Below are 26,024 nucleotides of genomic sequence, written 5' to 3' on the forward strand. Positions count from 1 at the left end.
CAAGATACTATCTGTCTACTCTATCTACACCTCTCATAACCTTATAAATCTCCCCTCAGCCTTCGCCTCTCCAGAGAAAAACAACCGAAGTTTGTTCAACCTCGTTATCGCACATACCCTCTAAACCACGCAGAATCCTGTTTAACTTCTTCTGCACCCTCTCTGACGTTTCAACTTCCTTCCTATAACAGGGTGACCAGAACTATATGCAATACTCCAGATGTGGCCTAACTAGAGTTAGGGTCTTGCCCGTAACAGTGTACTGTCTCTTTACATTTAACCTACCAAGATGCAACAATTCACATAAGTTCTAAATGTTCTAAGTAAAATATCCCCAGAACAATTCATGTGGAAATCCTGCCAGTACAACTTTCTGAAGGCAAGCTTTGGAAGAAAATTCAGAGCATGTTGGATCAAATTCACAATTTTTAAGTCTTTGTTTATGATCTAAGCAAACCACATGTAGGCCTCCACTGCAAATATGCATTTTGACAAATGGAAATCAATTCACCTTGATTAGCAAAGTTGTAGACAGTTCAGTTTTCCAGGGTGAAGTCCCATGACATGAGAACACACTGATATAAACTCTAATTAAGTTTTACCAAATTTTAAGTGTTGCAAAGAAATTGTGGCTATTTCCCTCATGGGGAGGAATATATTTAGAAAGCATTGCCCTTGTATGGCCTGTTTTGTAATCACTTGCAACAAAATGAGATACTTAGCTGCTTTCTGCTATGAGTTGGAAAAAGATTTGAAAATAAAGGGAATACATGTAATTGAAGGCTGCAGGATCTCAATAATGGTTTAGTTCTCACCACCATGAGTACAAAACTAAATTCAAATAGTTTAGGAGTAGAAGCCCACATTTACTATATCAGAAACAGCTTCTTTCCCTCAATTTTCAGATTTCTGAACAGTCAATGAATCCATGAACTCTACCTCGTCATTCCTTGAAATGTTGCACTATCATTTTGTAACTTAGTAATTTTTCTTTGCACTGTACTGCTGCTGCTAAATGACAAATTTCACATCATACAAATCAGTGATAATAAACTAGATTCTGAATTATTACACTGTGAAATTATTGTGCTGTAACTGTATGGCTTATAAAAACATGGTAAATTGATGGTTGGCCTATTTGCCCTATTACCATTGATACTGTTGTCTTCCCCATTATCAGAAAATGTGTGCTCTTAAGTCATTAATCATCTGTATTTCCTGAGGTCAGTACGTTGAACACTATTTAACTGACACTAACTGACATCTGGGCCTTAGCTCTTAAGAGGAATTAACCACTCAATCACACTCTTGATGAAGTTTCCTGAATGAATACTTTTCATTAGCATACACATTGTAGCTGGAAAATTCAGTGAAGGAGTGGTTGGAGCTCTAGTGCAGGTCTTCATAAATAAAGAGGGGATACTTAATGTCTTGGCAGGATTAAAAGTGAATAAACATACAGGATTGGATGAAATTTATTTTGGGCTGCTGCAAGGGGCCAGAGACAAATGCTGGACTCTTGCTTAGCTTTCAAAACCTTCACTAGACACATCTAAGGTCAGCAAATGGGTTCCCCTTTTAAAGAAAGGCAGGAAAACAAAAATCTAATAACTGTAGACCTATGAACTCAATATCAGTGGTAGGAACAATACTGGAAAAATATACTGAAGGCGACAATTGAAGATCACTTGGAAAGGCAGGGATTAATGAGAGGGCAACACATACTTTTTTCCATACATGCTGCCTGGCCTGTTGAGTTAGAAAACATAGAAAACATACAGCACAATACAGGCCCTTCGGCCCACAAAGTTGTGCCAAACATGTCCCTATTGTATGAGGGGTGATCGATAAGTTCGTGGCCTAAGGTAGGAGTCAATTTTAGAGAACCTAGCACATTTATTTTTCAACATAGTCCCCTCCTACATTTACACACTTAGTCCAGCGGTCATGGAGCATACGGATCCCTTCTTTGTAGGAGTCGGCACCTTGGACCTCCAGAAAGTGGTCCACAGCAGGGGTGATTGATAAGTTTGTGGCCTAAGGTAGAAGGAGATGAGTTATTAACTTCAAACTTTCTGCATAATCACTCAAAGAGTTGAACTTCACGTGCATGTAACGAGAGCTGTATAACTCATCTCCTTCTACCTTAGGCCACAAACTTATCAATCACCCTTGCTGTGGACCACTTTTTGGAGGTCCAAGATGCCGACTTCTACAAAGACGGGATCCGTATGCTCCACGACCGCTAGACTAAGTGTGTAAATGTAGGAAAAATAAATGTGCTAGGTTTTCTAAAATTGACGCCTTCTACCCGAGGGCACGAACTTATCAATCACCCCTTGTCGAACTACCTAGGCTTAACCCATAGCCCTCTATTTTTCTAAGCTCCATGTAGCCATCCTGGAGTCTCGTAAAAGACCCTATCGTTTCCGCCTCCACCACCGCCACCCCGTTCCATGCACTCACTACTCTGCGAAAAAAACTTACCCCTGACATCTCCTCTGTACCTACTTCCAAGCACCTTAAAAAGTGCCCTCTCGTGCTAGCCATTTCAGCCCTGGGGAAAAGCCTCCAATCAATGCCTCTCATTATCTTGTACAAGCGTCCCCCGCTTTTGAATGTTCGCTTTACGAAACCTCACTGTTACGAAAGACCTACATTAGTACCCTGTTTTCGCTTTCAGAAGGTGTTTTCAATGTTGCGGAAAAAAAGCAGCGCGCGCCCCGAGCAGCCGCTCTCCCCAGGATTTTCGCCAGCATTGCTTAAACACGAGCCTGTGAGCAGCCGTTTTCAAGATGAGTTCTAAGGTATCGGAAAAGCCTGAAAGAGCTCGTAAGGGTGTTACACTTAGCGTAAAACTAGACATAATTAAGCGTTTTGATCATGCTGAATGAAGTAAGGACAATGTGAGTTTGGCTTGTGGAAGCTGATAAACATGATGTTGAAAAGGTTTAACAATCCCATGACCAAGAACTAACAGATGAAGAGCTGATGCAATTGGAAGAAAAAAGGATAAAAATCGAAACCGAATGAGTAATGATAAAGTACGACTTTAATTTTGAAAGGGTACATCGGTATAGGAGATATTTGCAGGATGGTTTGAGTGCTTACAAAGAACTGTGTGACAGAAAAATGCGTGAGGCTCAGCAGTCAAGCAACCCTTCCACATCAGCCACAGCAGACGACGAACCTCGACCTTCAACATCGAGGCGGGCAGAGATAGAAGAAGATGAGCCGCCTGCTCTAATGGAAACAGACGATGACGAGATGACACCCCAGTGTCCCACCACCCCAACACCCAGGCCACAGACAGATACCGACTCGCGGAGAATGCAACGGTAGCCGGGAGGCACACAGACCATCTTTAAGAAAAAAGCCGAAATAAACATGCTAATTAATTAGGTGCCGCCCCACACGTAATTGTCAGCCCAGATCAGAGACGACGCAATTGGAAATCGGCACTGATCTGGGCCAACAATTACGTGTTGGGCGGCACCTAATTAATTAGCTTGTTTATTTCGGCTTTTTTCTTAAAGATGTGCTGTATGCCTCCCAGCTACCGCTGCGTTCTTCGCGGCAATGTATCACTCGGCGGCCTGGAGAGTGGGGGCCACTGCACCACCCCATCTTGCGACGGCTCAGCCTAACACACATCATCAGTGTGCTCGGCAAGCTGTCTTCCCAATTCCCGTAAGTGATACTACACAGTATATACATTATTCCTACTTTATATTGGCTGTGTATTTTTACGTGTTATTTGGTATGATTTGGCAGCTTCATAGCTTAAAGGTTACTGGAGAGAGTGTTTCTGCCAACAGCGCTTGTGTGAGGTTTTCTGCCGACGGCGCTTGCGTGAGATTTTCGCTACAGAGAACAGTTCAGTAATGATTGTGGAAAAGTATTTTTACTTTATATAGGCTGTGTATTTATCATATCATTCCTGCTTTTACTATATGTTACTGCTATTTTAGGTTTTATGTGTTATTTGGCATGATTTGGTAGGTTATTTTTGGGTCTGCGAACACTCACAAAATTTTCCCATATAAATAAATGGTAATTGCTTCTTCGCTTTACGACATTTCAGCTTACGAACCGTTTCATAGGAATGCTCTACCTTTGAATGGCGGGGGAAACCTGTACACCTCTATCAGGTCACCTCTCATCCTCTGTCACTCCAAGGAGAAAAGGCCGAGTTCACTCAACCTATTCTCATAAGGCATGCTCCCCAATCCAGGCAACATCCTTGTAAATCTCCTCTGCACCCTTTCTATGGTTTCCACATCCTTCCTGCAATGAGGCAACCAGAAATGAGCACAGTACTCCAAGTGGGCTCTGACCAGGGTCCTATATAGCTGCAACATTACCTCTCGGCTCTTAAACTCAATCCCACGATTGGTGAAGGCCAATGCACTGTATGCTGCCTTAACCACAGAGTCAACCTGCATAGCAGTTTTGAGTGTCTTATGGGCTCAGCCCCCAAGATCCCTCTGATCCTCCATACTGCCAAGAGCCTTGCCATTAATGCTATATTCTGCCATCATATTTGACCTAACAAAATGAACCACCTCACACTTATCTGGGTTGAACTCCATCTGCCACTTCTCAGCCTAGTTTTGGATCCTATCAATGTCCCGTTGTAACTTCTGACAGCCCTCCACACTATCCACAACACCTCAAACATTTGTGTCATCAGCAAATTTACTAACTCATCCCTCCACTTCCTCATCCAGCTCATTTATAAAAACACAAAGAGTAGGGGTCGCAGAACAGATCCCTGAGGCACACCACTGGTCACCGGCCTCCATGCAGAATATGACCAGTCTATAACCACTCTTTGCCTTCTGTGGGCAAGCCAGTTCTGGATCTACAAAGCAAGGTCCCCTTGGATCCCATGCCTCATTACTTTCTCAATAAGTCTTGCATGGGGTACCTTATTAAATGCCTTGCTAAAATCCATATACACTACACCTATGGCTCTACCTTCATAAATGTGTTTAGTCACATCCTCAAAAATTTCAATCAGGCTCATCGTGCATGACCTGCCTTTGACAAAGCCATGCTGACTATTCCGAATCATATTATGCCTCTCCAAATGTTCATAAATCCTGCCTCTCAGGATCTTCTCCATCAACTTACCAACCACTGATCTAAGACTCATTGGTCTATAATATCCTGGGCTATCCCTACTCCCTTTCTAGAATAAGAGAACAACATCCGCAACCCTCCAATCCTCCGGAACCTCTCCCGTCCTCTTTGATAATGCAAGCATCATTGCCAGAGGCTCAGCAATCTCCTCCCTTGCTTCCCACATTAGCCTGGGGTACATCCCATCTGGTCCCGGTGACTTATCCAACTTGAAGCTTTCCAAAAGCTCTAGCACATCCTCTTCCTTAATATCTACATTCTCAAGCTTTTCAGTCCACTGCAAGTCATCCCTACAACTGCCAAGATCCTCTTCCGCAATGAATACTGAAGCAAAGTATTCATTAGGTACCTCCACTATTTCCTCCGGTTCCATACACACTTTTCCATTGTCACACTTGATTGGTCCTATTCTCTCACATCTTATCCTCTTGCTCTTCACATACTTGTAGAATGCCTTGGGATTTTCCTTAATCCTGTACGGCAATGCCTTCTCATGTCCCCTTCTGGCTTTCCTAATTTCATTCTTAAGCTCCTTCCTGCTAGCCTTATAATCTTCTAGATTCCTTTCATTACCTAGTTTTTTGAACCTCTCGTAAGCTCTTTTCTTCTTGACTAGATTTACAACAGCCTTTGTACACCACGGATCTTGTACCCTACCATTCTTTCCATGTCTCATTGGAATGTACCTACTCAGAATCCCACGCAAATATCTCCTGAAAATTTGCCACATTTCTTCCGTACGTTTCCCTGAGAACATCTGTTTCCAATTTATGCTTCCAAGTTCCTGCTTGATAGCCTCATATTTCCCCTTACTCCAAATAAATGTTTCCTTAACTTGTCTGTTCCTATCCCTCTCCAATGCTATGGTAAAGGAGATAGAATTGTGATCACTATCTCCAAAGTGCTCTCCCACTGAGAGATCTGACACCTGACCAGGTTCATTTCCCAATACCAAATCAAGTACAGCCTCTCCTCTTGTAGGCTTCTCTACATATTGTGTCAAGAAACCTTCCTGAACACACCTAACAAACTCTACCCCATCTAACCCCCTCACTCTAGGGAGATGCCAATCAATATTTGGGGAATTAAAATCTCCCACCACAACAACCCTGATATTATTATTCCTTTCCAGAATCTGTCTCCCTATCTGCTCCTCAACACCCCTGTTATTATTGGGTGGTCTATAAAAAAACACCCAGTAGTTATTGACCCCTTCCTATTCCTAACTTCCCCCCACAGAGACTCCGTAGACAACTCCTCCATGACTTCCTCCTTTTCTGCAGCCGTGACACTATCTCTGATCAACAGTGCCACGCCCCCACCTCTTTTGCCTCCCTCTCTAACCTTTCTGAAACATCTAAAGCCTGGCACTTACGTAGTCATTCCTGCCCCTGCACCATCCAAGTCTCTGTAATGGCCACAACATCATAGCACCAAGCGCTGATCCACGGTCTAAGCTCATCTGCTTGATTCATGATACTCCTCACATTAAAATAGACACATCTCAAACCACTGGTCTGAGCGCGTCCCTTCTCTATCGCCTGCCTATCCTCCCTCTTGTACTGTCTCCAAGTTTTCTCTGTTTGTGAGCCAACCTCCCTTTCCTCCGTCACTTCAGTTCGGTTCCCACCCCCCAGCAATTCTAGTTTAAACTCTCCCTAATAGCTTTAGCAAACCTTCCCGCCAGGATATTGGTCCCTCTGGGATTCAAGCACAACCCGTCCTTTTTGTGCAGGTCCACCTGCCCCAGAAGAGGTCCCAATGATCCAGAAATCTGAATCCCTGCCCCCGCTCCAATCCCTCAGCCAATCCTCCACCTCATTCTATTCCTATACTCACTGTCACGTGGCACAGGCAGTAATCCTGAGATTACTACCTTTGAGGTCCTGCTTCTCAACTTCTTTCCTAACTCCCTGTAGTCTGTTTTTAGGACCTCCTCCCTTTTCCTACCTATGTCATTGGTACCAATATGTACCACGACCTCTGGCTGTTCTTCTTCCCACTTCAAGGTATCATGGACTCGACCAAAAACATCCCAGACCCTGGCACCTGAGAGGCAAGCTACCATCCGCGTTTCTTTCCTGCGTCCACAGAATCACCGATCTGACCCCTAACTATACAGTTCCCTATCACTGCTGCCATCCTCCTCCTTTCTCTACCCTTCTGAGCCACAGGGCCAGACTCTGTGCCAGAGGCACGACCACTGTTGCTTCCCCCAGGTAGGCCGTTCCCCCCAACAGTACTCAAGCAGGAATACTTATTGTTAAGGGGGACAGCCTCTGGGGTACTCTCTAGTACCTGCTTCTTGCCCTTCCCTCTCCTGACTGTTACCCACTTCTCTGTCTCCTGTGGTCCCGGGGTGACTACCTGCCTACAGCTCTTCACTATCACCTCCTCACTCTCCCTGACCAGACGAAGGTCAGCGAGCTGCAGCTCCAGTTCCCCAACGCGGTCCCTAAGGAGCTGCAGCTCAACGCACCTGGTGCAGATGTGGTCATCCGGGAGTCTCCAGGACCTCCCACATCTGACACCAAGCACAGAAAACCGGCCTCACACACGTACTCTCTGTCTTTATTTTAAACAGATAACCTACCTGGCCTCGACCGCTTATCACCTAAGCCCCATTGAGCCAAAGCCTTCCTACTCTGTCTCCCACTACTCTGTCACCTGCTTCTCCGATGCCCAGTCTGTAAATCTGTCCTTCCTTTTAAACTCTCCCCGCTGTTCTCACTGGCCGACCTCCACACTCTTGGGCAGTCATGCTCCGTTCAAACCGTTGAAGAAATAAAAGTCACCTTTTCAACTGTACTTGCTTTTAAACTCCTCCCGCTGTTCTCACTGGCCGACCTCCACGCGCTTGTTCAAACCACTGAAGAAATAACCTCCAGCATTTTGTGTGTGTTGCTCGGATTTCCAGCATCTGCAGATTTTCTTGTTTGTGATTAATGAGAGGAAGCCACATGGCTTTATCAAGGAGAGAACCTGCTTCAGCAATTTGATTGATTTATTTGAAAAGGTAACATATCCCTCTTAATCTATCCAAAAGTCTTCTAAATGCTGTATACTGTAACTGGACTTACTTCCACCATTTTGGGTTTTTTTTGCCTCTAGTACATGCACCTGTGCACATGATAATGAACTCAATTTTGACTTGACTTCCTCAGGACCTCTTTCCATATACACATGACCATTGTGTGAAAAACGTGCCCCTCAGATCCCCTTTAAAACTTTCCTTCTCAGAATCAGAATCAGGTTTATTACCACTGACATATGTTGTGAAGTTTGTTGTTTTGCAGCAGCAGTACAGTGCAATACAAAAGTGAATAGAGGGTAGAATAAATAAATATTGGAAAAGGGGAGCAAGATAGTGAGGTAGTGTTCACGGACCATTCATACATCAGACACCTTAAACCCATACCCACTAGTTTGAGACTTCCTTGCCCTGGGAAAAAGACTGCGACCATCCATCTCTTCTTCCCTGCTCAAGATTTTTTCCAATCTCTATAAAGTTACCTCTTAGCCTCTGCCACTGCAGGGAAAGCAATCACAGCCTATACAGTATCTCCTTATAATTCAAACCCTCCAGTCCTGGCAACATACTCATGAATCTTTTCCGCATCCTCTTTAGTTCAGTCATATGCTTCCTATAATACGGCAACCAGAAATGCACCCAATATTCCAAGTGCCGTCTCATCAATATCTTGTAGAGCTGTAACATGACACAATACCCCTTGTACTCAGCGTCCCATCCAATAAAGGCAAGCATGCCATACGCTTTCTTCACCATCTACCTGTGTCACAACTTACAGTGAATTCTGCGTTTGTACTCTAGTAGCTTTACACTACTTCCCAGGGCCCTGGCATTCACTGTAGGTCCTGCCCTGGTTAAAATTCCGAAAGTGAATCACTGTGCAATTATCTGCATTAAATACCATCTGCCATTGTATATGGAGCAGGGGTTCCCAAGCTTTTTATACCATGGATCCCTATCATTAACTGAGGGCTCTGTGGATCCCAGGTTGGAACTTCTGATATGGAGGCTTAAATTGCTTCATTTGCTAAAATTCCAGATGTAATTAATGTAATTGAATACTGTGTAATCACCACAATTCTAATCTTATGATGAAAATGGGTCTTTTAGCAAAAGACTGAAGAAAAGTTAATCTCTTTTCTAAACTGAGGAACTCATGCAGAAAAGTCCTGGAGCTATACACTCAGACATAACATCAACTATTGGAGTGTTTCATCATGATCTTGAGGCCTCCTTGACATTACATACAGTCAAATGCTGTTTTCATGGGGAAAGCAGTCTCTGGAATTCAGTTCTTCAGTCCATGTTTAAACTACAGGCTGTGATGAGGTCTGGATTTGGTGATCTTTTCAAAATACAAATTGAATTGTATAAATGAATACCACTTAAATAGCATTATCAGCAACTTCATTCATCAGTTTGTTGAATATTGAGGAATAATTTTGTATTCCTCTATCAGTTCCCCTTTTCAGCTTCCTCCAATATACAGAGTCGGAGCGATGTAGATTGGTGAGTCGGAGCGATGTAGATTGGTAGGTCAAAGGACCTGTTCCTCTCTTGCAAGCATAACTCTAAGCATTCAGCAATGTAATTGATCTTAAATTAAAAAATAAAGAACCTGGTTTAAATTCAAACTATAGAGTACCGAAACCCTTTCTTTAAATTCTTACATTAAAAAAAGAATCCTCATTCTGCTTACCTCAGAGGACTGCTGGAGTGCTTGGTTGACCTGATTAGGTGTTCCAGACCACACAATGTTTACGTTTGTTGAAGGCAAAGAAGGTGAAGAGCACACGTTTCCATTCTTCAGTTGCTCAGCTGAACGTGACCTTGGTCCTTGCCATCCTGATATACTATCTGGAGTAAACCAGCAGTAGAATATTACTAACTCCACATTCTGCATCATCTACATTAAAAGGAGCACCTCAATAATCAAAATTTATGTAAGAATCTTTAAGGCATGACAACTAATAAGCTGCATATATTATTTTGAATGCTATTCTACAGCATTACCAGAAACATTTTAAGTTCTAGCTTTAACAGTCATTGCCTTAGATGGGATCAACATGACCTTGTAAGGCAAGAATTAAAACATGGCTTTGAAAGTCCTGTCAAGAGCACAGAAAAAGTAATTCATGTGACATGTCAAGTATCCTGATGGGGAAAATGAATAATTGCTGACAGCATCCACATTTCAAAGTAAGACAAGGCAGAATAGTATGTCATGTATAGTCATGATTACCATTTCCCACAAAATTATCTTTAAAAAATTGGTAAAACTTTAATCTTGTATTGGACCACTGGACCTACAGCTGCTGATAAGGGACAAAAAAGAAGTCTGCATTTGTGTATGATCAGTGAGTTCATTTAGGTAGTTTATTTAAATCAATAAAGATTTATTTAGACAACAGTCAATCTAGATCTGTAATGCACCCACTGAAAGGGCAACTGAGCAATATTCCATAAGAACTTTCATAATGGAACAAAATTTGTATTTAAAACATTTACAAGGTAAAGGGAACCATAAAACATACAGTAGGAGCAGAATTAAGCCATTTGGCCCATCGAGTCCACCCTGCCATTCCATCCTGGCCTATTTATTACCTCTCTTAACCCCATTCTCCTGCCTTCTCTGTATAACATTTAACGCCCTGACTAATCAATAAATATCAATCTCTACTTTAAATATACCCATTTACTGCCCTCCACAACTGTTCGTTGCAATGAAATTCACAGAGTGAGCCCCTGGCTAAAGAAAGTCCTCCTCATCTCTGTTCTAAATGGACATCATCCATTCTGTGCTCTATGATCCTAGACTCACCCACTATAGGAAACATCCACTCCACATCCTATTTATCTAGGCCTTTCAATATTTGATAGGTTTCGATGAGATACCCCTCAATCTTCTAAACTCCAGCATGTACAGGCCCAGAGCCATCAAATGCACCTCGTACATTAACCCTTTCGTTCCTGGAACCATCTGCATGGACCTCCTCTGGACGTTTTCTAAGGCCAGCACTTACTTTCTTATATAAGGGGCCCAAAACTGCTCACAATACTCCAAGTGTGATCTCACCAATGCCATATCAAGCCTTAGCATTACATCCTTGCTCTTATATTTTCATCCTCTTGAAATAAATGCTAGCATTGCAATTGCCTTCCTTACCACCCATTCAACTTGCAAGTTAACCTGTAGGGAATCCTGCGTAAGGACTCCGAGTCCCTTTGTACTTCAGATTATTGAAATTTCTCCCCATTTAGAAAATAGTCTACACCTTTTTTATTTCTACCAAAGTGCATGACCATACATTTCCCTACACTATGTTCCATCTGCCACTTCTTTGCCCATTCTCCCAATCTAAGTCCCTCTGCAGATTCCCTGCTCCTACAACACTACCTGCCCCTCCACCTATCTTCATCTTGTTCCGTCATCCAAAACTGTGACTAACCAGATAAGATTTTTTCCAAGCATTATCCAGACATAATAGTTCAAATGACTCTATGATTCTGTGAATTCCTACATTAAACAATTTTTTTAAGAATTTGAAATTATGTAACTTTGCTATATGGGTCATAATCAACAGGGAATTTATAAAAGATACTTAGGAACCATTTAAAACTGGCCCTTCATCTGAAGATATAGCTTGGAAAAGGCACACTATTAATAATTTGATCCAGTTTTCAAGATTAAAATAGGTTTACTGAATTGATGCTAGATCTCATTTGTGCTTTTTATCCCTCCAGATTACAAACTTTTCCCATATTCTGTGACCTTAATCATATTTCACAGATAATGCTATGTTGTTCACTCTATAAAAAGATATCCTTATTACCATCTCTCCCAAATTAGTCCTTCACACCCCTAAACTCTTAAACTTGTTTGCCCATGTGAAATCTTTACTTTCATTGTCCACATAAGCATATTGTACCACAAGGTCCGCTATATATCACTTATAACCATATAACCATATAACAATTACAGCACGGAAACAGGCCATCTCGGCCCTTCTAGTCCGTGCCAAACTCTTACCCTATCCTATTCCCACCGACCTGCACTCAGCCCATAACCCTCCATTCCTTTCCTGTCCATATATCTATCCAATTTAACTTTAAATGACAACATAGAACCTGTTTCAACCACTTCTGCTGGAAGCTCATTCCACACAGCTACCACTCTCTGAGTAAAGAAGTTACCCCTCATGTTACCCCTAAACTTTTGTCCTCTAATTCTCAACCCATGCCCTCTTGTTTCAATCTTCCCCACTCTCAATGGAAAAAGTCTAACCACATCAACTCTATCAATCCCCCTCATAATTTTAAACACATCTATCAAGTCCCCCCTCAACCTTCTACACTCCAAAGAATAAAGACCCAACTTGTTCAACCTTTCTCTGTAACTTAGGAGATGAAACCCAGGCAACATTTTAGTAAACCTCCTCTGTACTCTCTCAATTTTATTGACATCTTTCCTATAATTCGGTGACCAGAACTGTACACGATATTCCAGATTTGGCCTTACCAATGCCTTATACAAATTCAACATTACATCCCAACTCCTATACACAATGCTCTGATTAAATGCCAGCAAACCAAAAGTTTTCTTCACCACCTATCCACATGAGATTCAATCTTCAGGGAACTATACCCCATTATTCTTAGATCCCTCTGTTCTAAGGCATTCTTTAATGCCCTACCATTTACCATGCATGTCCTATTTTGATTAGTTCTACCATTTTTCAGCATTAAACTCCATCTGCCATCTTTCAGCCCACTCTTCTAACTGTCCTAAATCTCTCTGCAAGTTTTGAAAACCTACCTCATCATCCACAACTCCACCTATCTTAGTATCATCTGCATGCTTACTAATCCAACTTACCACCCCATCATCCTGATCATTAATATATATTACAAACAACATTGGACCCAGTACAGATCCCTGAGGCACACCGCTACACACCGTCCTCCAACCTGACACACAGTTATCCACCACTACCCTCTGGCGGCTCCCATCTAGCCACTGCTGAATCCATTTTACTACTTCCATATTAATGCCTAACGATTGAACCTTCCTAACTAACCTTCCGTGTGGAACCTTGTCAAAGGTCTTACTGAAGTCCATATAGACAACATCCACCGTTTTACCCTCGTCAACTTTCTTAGTAACCTCATCAAAAAATTCAGTAAGATTTGTCAAACATGACCTTACTTAAATCTTAGTTGCCCTTTTTTATGCTTCCTAATAGTAAAATAAAATTAACAAAGAACTAACACAATTAAAGTAACAAGATAGTTAAAATAATACTGGAGCTGATCAGAGATAAAAACAAATTTTCACTGAGGCACAAGTCTAAAGAAGGATACTGAATGAGTAAGGGAAGGAAATGTGTAGTGCAGGGCTCTGGCACTGAATGAGGATCTCAACCTGGATTGTCAACCTTCCCTTTGCATCCATAGAATCTGCCTGTCCCACTGAGTTCTTATTCTCACAGCAGTCTGTTTTCTGTTATTGACTAAGTAATATGCATTTACTTGTACGGAAAATAAAATTAATCTAGGAGTGGAATAAAAGCTACTAGAAAAATTCATAATAGATTGAAAAGAAGAGCTAGCAGCAAGTTAATAAATCATCCAATCTACCAGGCTAGAATCAGATTGCTAAGGGAAGCTAAAGAGTGAATATGAAGACACGAGGAAAGTAAATATAAAAGCAGCTCTATGTCATCATCAAACGAAGTGGCAGAAAACTTGAAGGCAACAAAAAAAAGGAATAAACTTTAAACCCATAAACCAGTCAGTGTAAACTCAATAAAGCTAAAACTATCTAGAGACCACTGTCAAAGATAAAATTACATGGACAGAACAAACAGTCAAGATAGCTTTAGGTAAACTGTATTTTTCTTAACTGGTTTAGTTAAATGCACTGATATGGGCAATGGAGGACTTTCAAAAGGCATTTGCTAAGTATTTCATAACAAATTTGAGGAGAGAATCATATGGTATTCAGGAGAAATGACAAATACTCAGACACAAAATTAACTGAATATAGTCACTGAATAACGATGAATGTTTTACTGACAGGAGAGAAAATCTTCCAGTGATTCAGGTCATGGCATTCCTTGTTTGATATACATGATACAGATTTGGATAAGGAATGAGAGCATAAAATTATGTATGATATAAAAATGTCAAAACTGTCAGTGGATAGTAGCTAAGTTCAAGAGGATACAAACACTGAAGAAACAGCCAGACATAACAAGCATGATTTAATGTTGATATTAATTTTGAAGTTAGTAACTGCGAGAAACATACAGAGAAACAATCTTCATTATAGATTTCTGAGTCAAAGGGATAAAAGAGACACCCAAGATGTAGGAATGCAAATCTTTTAAGGAAGCAGGCCATATTAATAATGCAGCTCAGCTCTTAGCTTTGGAAATAAAGGCACAAAAACATCCTGTTAAATCTTAAGTTACATCAAAGATGACGTACTATTTCCAATTCGGGTGTCTGTACTTAGGAAAATGGCAGAGAGAGTAAATTGGAGATTGACTAAAATTTGTCAGGATAAAGGAATTTGGTTGTGTTAAGATTGCAGAAGCAGAGATTATTCTTGGAGCAGAGAAAATTAAAAGATCAAAGCAGCATACAAAATTATTTTCCTGCATTAACACAGTTGGTGCTTAGAGATTAAAGATTTACTATAACCAGCAAAAGGATGGAAGGAAAGGGGGATGAACTTCTTTACACTTTTGGGATAATATCCTGAAACACTGGAAAAACTGGTGAAACATATTCCATAGTATGAGTCAAAAGGTAACAGGAAGATGGTTGTGATGGTTGGAGGACAATCATCTCATCCTCAGAACATCACTGCAAGAGTTTCTCAGGGAAGTGTCCAAGGACCAACAACCTTCAGCTACTTCATCAATGGCCTTCCTTCCGTCACAAAGTCAGAAGTGGGGATGTTCGCAGATGACTGCACAATGTTCTGCACCATTCGTTACTCCTCAGATAGTGAAGCAGTTCATACCCAAATACAGCAGGACCTGGACAATATCCAGGCTTGGGCTGACAAGTGGCAAGTAACACTCAAGCCATGCAAGTGCCAGGCAATGAACATCTCCAACAAGAGAGGCTCTAACCACGGTCCCTTAGCATTCAGTGGTATCAGCATCACTGAATCCCCTACTATCAACATCCTGGGGATTACCATTGACAGGAAACTGAACCAGCCTAGCCATATAAGCACTGTGGCTACCAGAGCAGGTCAAAGGCTAGGAATCCTGTGGCATTTAACTCACCTCCTGACTACCCAAAGCCTGTCCACCATCTACAAGGCTCAGGTCAGGAGTGTAATGGAATACTCACCTACAGCTCCATCAACACTCAAGAAGCTTGACACCATCCAGCAGAAGGCAGCCCACTTGATTGGTACCCCTACTACAAGCATCCTCCACCATCGACAAACAGTTGCAGCAGTGTGTACTATCTACAAGATGCACTGCAACAACACACCAAAGTTCCTAAGGCAGCACCTTCCAGACCCACGACCACTACCATCTAGAAGGACGAGAACAGCAGATACCTGGGAACACCGCGACTTGGAAATCCCCCTCCAAGTCACTCACCATCCTGAATTTGAAACTATCGCTGTTTGTTCATTGTCATTGGGTCAAAATCATGGAATTCCCTCCCTAACAGCATTGTGGGTGTACCTACACCTCAGGGACTGCAGCGATTCAAGAAGACAGCTCACCACCACCCTCTTAAGGGCGACTAGGGATGGGCAGTAAATGCTGGCTTAGCTGCCCACAGCAAATTGTCTCCATTTTATATTTGTACCTTGACAACATGCAAGTCATGATATCATACAATAGTCGATAATAAAGCCCATCTCTGTGAAGACCACTGCCTAAAAAGGGTACATTACTGTGATGCCTCATCAACATTTCAAAGAAACTTCCTCCAAAGTTACACTAATGGGAAATATTTATCCTGTGGGAATGACAGTCATTCCAACATCAGCTGGTGAGCAGCACTATGCACATGACACGTGTATTTGCACACACAGAGGCCAAGCTGAGTTCTTCAGGTGAGAGAATGGGCCCCATGCTCAACATCTGCAGGACCAAGCTGCACTGCTGCAGCATTCTGCTTTCCAACCAGAAAAACTTAATGTCCAGATCCTGGAAAGATGGACCATTTCTCATATCTCTGTTGGTATCTCTTAACAGAAGCAAACACTGATGTGAAATTTATCATGACTTACATTATGCCATCCATGCCAACATCACGCAAACTTGGAGATGCTGCATTTAATTCCCTCGTCTAAATCATTGATATATATTGTAAACAACTGGGGTCACAGCACTGAGCCTTGCGGTACCCCACTAGTCACTGCCTGCCATTCTGAAAAGGTCCCATTTATTCCCACTCTTTGCTTCCTGTCTGCCAACCAATTCTCTATCCACATCAGTATCATACCCCCAATACCGTGTGCTTTAAGTCTGCACACTAATCTCCTGTGTGGGACCTTGTCAAAAGCCTTTTGAAAATCCAAATATACCACATCCACTGGTTCTCCCCTATCCAATCTACTAGTTACATCCTCAAAAAATTCTATAAGATTTCGTCAAACATGATTTTCCTTTCACAAATCCATGCTGACTTTGTCCGATCATTTCACCGCTTTCCAAATGTGCTGTTATCACATCTTTGATAACCTACTCTAGCATTTTCCCCACCACCGATGTCAGGCTAACCAGTCTATAATTCCCCGGTTTCTCGCTCCCTCCTTTTTTAAAAAGCGGGGTTACATTAGCCACCCTCCAATCCTCAGGAACTAATCCAGAATCTAAAGAGTTTTGAAAAATTAACACTAATGCATCCACTATTTCTTGGGCTACTTCCTTAAGCACTCTGGGATGCAGACCATCTGGCCCTGGGGATTTATCTGTCTTTAATCCCTTCAATTTACCTAACACCACTTCCCTACTAACGTGTATTTCCCTCAGTTCCTCCATCTCACTAGACCCTCGGTCCCCTACTATTTCCAGAAGATTATTTATGTCCTCCTTAGTGAAGACAGAACCAAAGTAGTTATTCAATTGGTCTGCCATGTCCTTGTTCCCCATTATCAATTCACCTGTTTCTGACTGTAAGGGACCTACCTTTGTCTTAACCAATCTTTTTCTTTTCACATATCTATAAAAGCTTTTACAGTCAGTTTTTACGTTCCCTGTCAGCTTTCTCTCATAATCTTTTTTCCCTTTCCTATTTAAGCCCTTTGTCCTCCTCTGCTGGACTCTGAATTTCTCCCAGTCCTCAGGTGTGCCGCTTTTTCTGGCTAACTTGTATGTTTCTTCTTTGGAATTGATACTATTCCTAATTTCCCTTGTCAGCCACGGGTGCACTACCTTCCCTGGTTTATTCTTTTGCCAAACCGGGATGAACAATTGTTGTAGATCATCCATGTGATCTTTAAATGCTTGCCATTGCATATCCACCGTCAACCCTTTAAGTACCATTTGCCAGTCTATCTTAGCTAATTCACGTCTCATACCTTCAAAGTTACCTTTCTTTCAGTTCAGAACCTTTGTTTCTGAATTAACTATCTCACTCTCCATCTTAATGAAGAATTCCACCATATTATGGTCACTCTTACCCAAGGGGCCTCGCACAACAAGATTGCTAACTAACCCTTCCTCATTGCTCAATACCCAATCTAGAATGGCCTGCTCTCTAGTTGGTTCCTCCACATGTTGGTTCAGAAAACCATCCTGCATACATTCCAAGAAATTCTCTTCCTCAGCACCCTTACCAATTTGGTTCACCCAGTCCATATGTAGGTTGAAGTCACCCATTATAACTGCTGTTCCTTTATTGCACGCATTTCTAATTTCCTGTTTAATGCCATCCCCAACCTCATTACTACTGTTAGGTGGCCTGTACATGACTCCCACCAGCATTTTCTGCCCTTTAGTGTTATGCAGCTCTACCCATATCGATTCCACATCCTCCAGGCTAACGTCCTTCCTTTCTATTGCGTTAATCTCCTCTCTAACCAGCAACGCCACCCCACCCCCTTTTCTTTCCGTCTATCCCTACTGAATATCAAATATCCCTGGATGTTGAGCTCCCATCCTTGGTCACCCTGGAGCCATGTCTCTGTGATCCCAACTATATCATATTCATTAACAACTACCTACACATTCAATTCATCCTCCTTGTTACGAATGCTCCTTGCATTGACACGCAAAGCCTACAGGCTTGTTTTTACAACACTCTTAGCCCTTATACAATTATGTTGAAAAGTGGCCCTTTCTGATTTTTGCCCTGGATTTGCCTGCCTGCCACTTTTACTTTTCACCTTACTACTTTTTGCTTCTACCCTCATTTTACACCCCTCTGTCTCTCTGCACTTGTCCCCATCCCCCTGCCACATCAGCTTAAATCCTCCTGAACAACAGTAGCAAACGCTCCCCCTAGGACATTGGTTCCAGTCCAACCCAGCCCAGGTGCAGACCATCCTGTTTGTACCGGTCCCACCTCCCCCAGAACTGGTTCCAATGCCCCAGAAATTTGAATCCCTCCCCCTTGCACCATTTTTCAAGCCACGTAGTCATCTGAAATATCCTCCTATTTCTACTTTGACTAGCACGTGTCACTGGTAGTAATCCAGAGATTATTACCTTTGTGGTCCAACTTTTTAGTTTATCTCCTAACTCCCTAAATTCACCTTGTAGGACTTCATCCCGTTTTTTTACCTATATCGTTGGTATCTATGTGCATCACGACCACTGGCTGTTCACCCTCCCACTCCAGAATGTCCTGCAGTCACTCAGAGACATCCTTGGCCCTTGCACCCGGGAGGCAACATACCCTTCTGGAGTCTCATTTGCGGCCGCAGAAAGGCCTATCTATTCCCCTTACAATCGAATACGTTGCCTCAACTTTTGAAATGTGGACGTGGAACATTGCCAACTGCTTCGGGAGTGGTATGGGCCTCACTGGGGGCAAGCTCCTCCTCAGCCTCTGCTCACTTCAGCCAAAGCCCGAGGAGCCAAAGCCCCTTCAATCCGCTACCACTCACTCCGCTGCCCGCTGGATAGGGAAGTCCTCTTTTTAAGCGCTCGGCGCTCCCCCGGCTGACGTTACGCGTCTGCGCAGTGGTGCCGCTCCTTCCCTTGGAGTTGTTAAAACAACTATTGCTACTGCCCTAGCTCACCTAATGAGCTACAGCCTCGCCGCCTTCCTTGCTTCACATAAAATACCGCTGCAGACCGTTCTCCTTTTAAAGGAACTTACCCAGCCTTACCTCACTTGGAGTGAAGCTGATCTTCAGCCTCTGCTCGCCGAAGCCTTGGTGAAAGTCAGCATGGATTTGTGAAAGGAAAATCATGCCTGACGAACCTTATAGAATTTTTTGAGGATGTAACTAGTAGAGTGGATAGGAGAGAACCAGTGGATGTGGTATATTTGGATTTTCAAAAGGCTTTTGACAAGGTCCCACACAGGAGATTAGTGTGCAAACTTAAAGCACACGGTATTGGGGGTATGGTATTGATGTGGATAGAGAATTAGTTGGCAGACAGGAAGCAAAGAGTGAGAATAAACGGGACCTTTTCAGAATGGCAGGCAGTGACTAGTGGGGTACCGCAAGGCTCAGTGCTGGGACCCCAGTTGTTTACAATATATTAATGATTTACACAAGGGAATTAAATGCAGCATCTCCAAGTTTGCGGATGACACGAAGCTGGGCCGTAGTGTTAGCTGTGAGGAGGATGCTAAGAGGATGCAGGGTGACTTGGATAGGTTAGGTGAGTGGGCAAATTCATGGCAGATGCAATTTAATGTGGATAAATGTGAGGTTATCCACTTTGATGGCAAGAACAGGAAAACAGATTATTATCTGAATGGTGGCCGATTCGGAAAAGGGGAGGTGCAATGAGTGTCATCGTATGCCAGTCATTGAAAGTGGGCATGCAGGTACAGCAGGCGGTGAAAAAGGCAAATGGTATGCTGGCATTCATAGCAAGAGGACTCGAGTACAGGAGCAGGGGGGTTCTACTGCAGTTGTACAAGGCCTTGGTGAGACCACACCTAGAGTATTGTGTGCAGTTTTGGTCCCCTAATCTGAGGAAAGACATTCTTGCCATGGAGGGAGTACAAAGAAGGTTCACCAGATTGATTCTTGGGATGGCAGGACCTTCATATGATGAAAGACTGGATCAACTAGGCTTATACTCGCTGGAATTTAGAAGATTGAGGGGGAATCTTATTGAAATGTATAAAATTCCGAAGGGATTGGACAGGCTAGATGCAGGAAGATTGTTCCCGATGTTGGGGAAGTCCAGAACAAGGGGTCACAGTTTAAGGATAAAGGGGAAGCCTTTTAGGACCGAGATGAGGAAAAACTTCTTCACACAGAGAGTGGTGAATCTGTGGAATCCTCTGTCACAGGAAACAGTTGAGGCCAGTTCATTAGCTATATTTAAGAGGGAGTTAAATATGGCTCTTGTGAATAAAGGGATCGGGGGTATAGAGAGAAAGCAGGTACAGGGTTCCGAGTTGGATGATCAGCCATGATCATATTGAATGGCGGTGCAGGCTCGAAGGGCCGAATGGCCTACTCCTGCGCCTATTTTCTATGTTTCTATGTTTCTATCACCAACATTGAGACCTAGTTACAGTTAACTGGCCACACTAAGCAGATCACATTATTGACATGGTTGGCACTGAATTTGTGAAATAATGCTCTGTTCTAGTTTGGTCATAGGGAGAGATTGCCAGGCCAGAGGAAACAAACAGTTTTACTTAATCCAAGGAACCAGTATCCAAAAAGCACCATTCAGGTTGCTATTGAAATAAAGACCATAAATCAAGAGCAGACAAACCTTTATTACTTAATCCAGAAGGGCAAAGAAAAATATGATATTGCATAAGGTACACAGATTAGATCATACAGTGAAATGATTATCCTGTGTGAGACTTTCTCAAAAAGGAAGAAAAGTAATTTTCCCAAATAAAAAATTATCAGTATGATTGGGCTACCAGATATTTATTTATTTGAATTTACATTCTCCAGGTTCCATCTTGAGAACAAAAACATCAAAATGTTGATTAGCTACCAATGAAGCCAAATGGAACTACCATTCAAAATCACAAGTTGTAGGATGAGACAGGGAGTTCTATATTCTACTTAGTTACCATCAATTTACAGTACCATAAAACTCACCTGTTGATAATCTTTTGCTGTGCTGGGCTGTTTGCTGTGCGCTTTGCTGTAGAATGCTCAAGCAATCACCAAGGCAGCTCATGGTAGCAGCTGAGGTAGCTTTCAGAAGAAGCAAATCTTGATCCAATGCAGAAAGAGGTCCAGAAGGTGGGAGAGATTCTATTGAATGCACAAGATTCTTCATTTGTCCTTCTGCCTGGCTCATCATCTATTCAAAACAGAAATGCATTATGAATTTATTGGTGAACTCAAGAGAAGAAAGACAAAAAAAATCTGCAACAAAATTACTCTGACAGATTTCCAAGAATGACTCTGCACAAAATTAGTTTTACCAATAAGGGTCACACTGAAGAGTTTCAATGGACTTCAAGACAAAAATGAAAATGTAATCTAAGAAAAATTATTATAATTTAAGATTATGATCTATGAAAGTTTCTAACCATCTATATTTGTTTTACCACATTCACAATAAAAAAATAAATAAGGCTCCAAAGTTAAATAATATTTTAAGTATAAGTAAATATTCTGTGTTGAGGATACTATACCAAAAAAAATAAATGCAGTTTCAGCCATTATGTTGAAAGTTAAGGCATAGCAAAAGTCTATATGATGGATACTACAACAAATTCTGATAGCTTTGTACAATAAATACAATTATACTGGCAACAATGAACTGTTTTGTCACCACTCAATAAGTTTCTCCAGTATCAATAACAGAGAAAATGATTCAAGTTTCTACACATAAAAAAGGATCTTCTTCCACTTCGAAATGCCAGTGTTTATGTTCAGAACTATGAGGAAGCTCAGAATACCCATGCGAGCAAGGCAGAACAAAGAAGGGACAAACTTCCTCACAACTGATTGCCACTGTCAACCTGAATGCATTCCCAACACTGGACTCCTCATGAAGTCCAATACTATAATACAAATGTCCTGCAGTTTCCTGGATGTTAAACTGGAGTGTAGTTTAATTTCAGGAGAGGAATGTCTATGGAGAAAGAGACAAGTTTCAAATAATTAACATTCTGATTAATTAAATGGGTTAATTTACCGATTTTAGTGTTTCGAATTTTTATACAAAGAACTTCAGGTTTTGAAATGTACTTCGTAAGACTAATAATATTTAATTTCTTATTACAGGTATCCCTTATCCAAAATGCTTGTTTTGGATTTTCGAGTTTAGAATATATAATGAGATAGCTTGGGATTACCATCATTCTGACCTCTGAATTTATGTGCTTCTGTTAAGTAGTGTTTGTCTTACACTTGTTCATTACACATATGTACTGATGTAGCCATTCATCAGTGTTAAGATTTTCATCACTCCCTCACAAAATGTTCCTGAGTGTGTTATTTCTTTAGACGCCAAGAAAGCTTTTGATAGAGTAGAATGGCCCTATTTATTTAAGGTGCTTGAAATGTTTAATTTTAGCTTGAAATTTATATCCTGGATTAAACTGTTATATCATTCCCCTGTAGCCTCGGTCCGTACTAACTCTTTAAACTCACCTTTTTTTCCTCTCTTTCGAGGTACTCGACAAGGCTGTCCTCTTAGTCCCCTATTATTTGATATTGCATTAGAACCTCTTGCAATTGCTATTCGAGAATCTTCAAATATTACTGGGATAACTCGGGGATTAAAGTCCCATAAATTATCACTCTATGCTGATGATTTACTGTTATATATTTCTAATCCTGAGAAATCCATTCCTGCTGTTTTAGAGTTATTAGCACAATTTGGTTTTTTTTCAGGTTATAAATTAAATCTTAGTAAGAGTGAACTCTTTCCGATTAATAAACATCTTCCCTTATATTATAAATTTCCATTTAAATTGATTGATAATTATTTTTCTTATCTTGGGATTAAAATTACTTGTAAATATAAAGATTTATTTAAGATTAACTTTTTACCATTAATAGACCATATTATTCAACTTTCATCTAAATGGTTTCCCTTATATTTAACTTTGATTGGTCGTATTAATGCAGTTAAGATTTTTTTTTGCCAAAATTTTTATATGTGTTTCAGGCATTACCAATTTTTGTTCCAAAATCTTTCTTTGATAAAGTTGACTCTAAAATTTCTTCATTTATTTGGCAGAATAAGAATCCGAGACTGGGTAAAATACATTTACAGAAAGCTAAGAGAGATGGAGGTTTAGCATTACCTAACTTTAGATTCTATTATTGGGCTATTAATATTCGACATATGAAATTTTGGTTACTTGATCAGGATATACTATCTATTCCTAAATGGGTAGCATTGGAACTACAATCTGTTCAGGGTTATACACTTGGCTCTATTTTAGGCTCCTCTCTCCCTTTTGATTCGAAACGCCTTAAGCAGGTCTCTAACCCGATAGTTAAATATGCTTTGCGCATTTGGTTTCAATTCAGAAAATTTTTTGATCTTAATCAATTCGGGTTAGCGATTCCTATTTTAGGTAACATATTTTTTCCTCCCTCTTTTACGGATCGCGCTTTTCAAACCTGGAAGACTAAGGGTATTTTACGGTTTTTGGATTTATTTTTAGATGGTTCCCTTATGTCTTTTGAACAATTATCTAATAAATATAATTTATCAAGAATACATTTTTTTAGATATTTACAAGTTAGAAATTTCCTAAGTACTATACTTTCTTCCTTTCCAATGCTTCCTCCTACATATATTTTAGATTCGATAATTAACCTCAATCCATGTCAGAAAGGTGCATCGGCTATGATTTATAATATTATTATGAAACTTAGGAAAGCTCCATTTGATAAGATTAGGGTAGATTGGGAACAGGAATTGGGGCTCACCATTTCTGTGGATGATTGGGGGCAGATTTTACAATTAGTTAATACTTCCTCTATTTGTGCTAAACATTCCCTAATTCAATTTAAAGTGGTTCATAGAGCACATATGTCCAAAGATAAGTTAGCGCGTTTTTACTCGCATATTAATCCTTTTTGTGATAGATGTTCGGGGCAGATAGCCTCTTTAACTCATATGTTTTGGTCTTGTCCTACTTTGGAAACTTTTTGGAGAGATATTTTTAATATTATTTCTAAGGTATTAAATATAGATATCTCTCCTCACCCTATTACTGCTATCTTTGGACTTCCTAAAATTTCTAGTAATCTTTCCCCTTCAGCCCGTAGAATGATTGCATTTCTTACTTTAATGGCGAAAAGGTGTATTTTACAACATTGGAAAGAGCTTAATGCTCCAACTACCTTTTTTTGGTTCTCTCAGACGATTTTATGTTTGAATCTGGAGAAAATTAGAAGCAACCTTTATGATTCTTCATTTAAATTTGAACAGATTTGGGGACCTTTTATTCGATACTTTCATTTAATGTAATACATACCCTTCTTGTTTTTTTTCACTGTTTTTAAAGGAGGTCGGGATTGAGGACGTGATTTTAAGTTTAACTCTGTTTGGTTTCAAGTTAGCCCATTGCTTTGCTTTGCTTTTAGTTAGTTGCACGGTGGGTTTTTTTTTGGGGGGGTTTTTTTTCTTTTTTTTCCATTGATATATATATATAAAATTTAGTATACTATTATGTTATCTTGGTTTTTTATGTTTAAATTACATTGTTTGTAGTATTTTTTTTGGTATTGATACCTTCTGGAATTCTATTATATTTTAACATTGTATTAATGTTTATATGGTTTACCTTTTTGTATACTTATTCAATAAAAAGATTTAAAAAGAAAAAGAAGATTTTCATCAATAACGATCTTGGTAAACTCAATAAATTTCTCTGCTACTTCATCACCAGCAGTCGCTTTATCACAAATCTTTAAAAATTTAATGCCGCGCCTTTCTTAAAATTTCCACAACCAGCCTGCGGAATATTCACAATTACCTTCAATCTTCAGTTTGTTGTGATAGACCTTTGTCTGTTTCGTGACTAGCATACCACTAAGCACCATTCACTCCAATGCTGAACAATCCACACCTTCAATACACGATTGAGATCTTCATTTTTTGATTTATGCAGTGTTTTTTCTATTTTCCATTAACTTCTGTTCATTACATATGTGAGGTCACTTCTCAGACCTGTCTGTGGTGCATATACCTGTGCATCTCCTGGGTACCTTCCCAGTGCCTTATGGAAATTTCCCTTTGTGATGCCATGTCAGTGCTCAAAATAATTTCAGATTTTGAAATTTTGGATAAGAGGTACTCAACCTGTACTTCTGAATGTCAGAAGCATTTGCAAACATTCAAGGTTTTTGCTAGTCACAATGGGTAGATATTGCAATTTAACCGGCTGTCAAAACACTTTTCTGAGACTTATGAGTGAAATACCCTATACTGGGAATGCCTCACCAATCAGATCAGAGATGGCTTCATTCAAAAAATTCCCATCAAGGTATCAACTCAAAGGTAAAATCTTATTAAGCAGATAGATAATTACAGGTGGCTAACTACTCAAAGGAAACAGCAAGCCATTATTACAATTCCTTAAAAGAATGACAAGGTAATAATAATTGAAAGAAAAATATATAGTGCTGTTTGTGACATTACTAAATGTTTTGAAGATAAATATTAATAAGCAACAGAAAAATCCAATCTTTCCTCATCCTCCCCCCGCCCAAATTGAAACTGCATTACCAAGG

At 40.7% G+C, this 26,024-nt stretch overlaps 1 protein-coding gene across 3 annotated transcripts in view; it reads right to left on the bottom strand.

Annotated features, from left to right (window-relative positions):
* LOC134357994 (oxysterol-binding protein-related protein 10-like) overlaps positions 1–26,024 on the bottom strand; it is a 178,974-nt gene that overhangs the window by 68,057 nt on the left and 84,893 nt on the right. For all 3 annotated transcript variants that reach the window (XR_010020769.1, XM_063069844.1, XM_063069843.1), the window contains exons 5-6: positions 21,414–21,621; positions 9,876–10,033 (exon numbers count right to left, since the gene is read on the bottom strand). Coding sequence is in view for 2 of the 3 variants with exons in the window: in XM_063069844.1 (XP_062925914.1) it covers positions 9,876–10,033; positions 21,414–21,621 (366 nt within the window). In the remaining variant the exon portion in view is untranslated. The remainder of the gene's footprint in view (positions 1–9,875; positions 10,034–21,413; positions 21,622–26,024) is intronic.

The sequence above is a fragment of the Mobula hypostoma genome, chromosome 17, assembly GCF_963921235.1.
Source record: "Mobula hypostoma chromosome 17, sMobHyp1.1, whole genome shotgun sequence".
Taxonomy (NCBI): Eukaryota; Metazoa; Chordata; class Chondrichthyes; order Myliobatiformes; family Myliobatidae; genus Mobula; species Mobula hypostoma.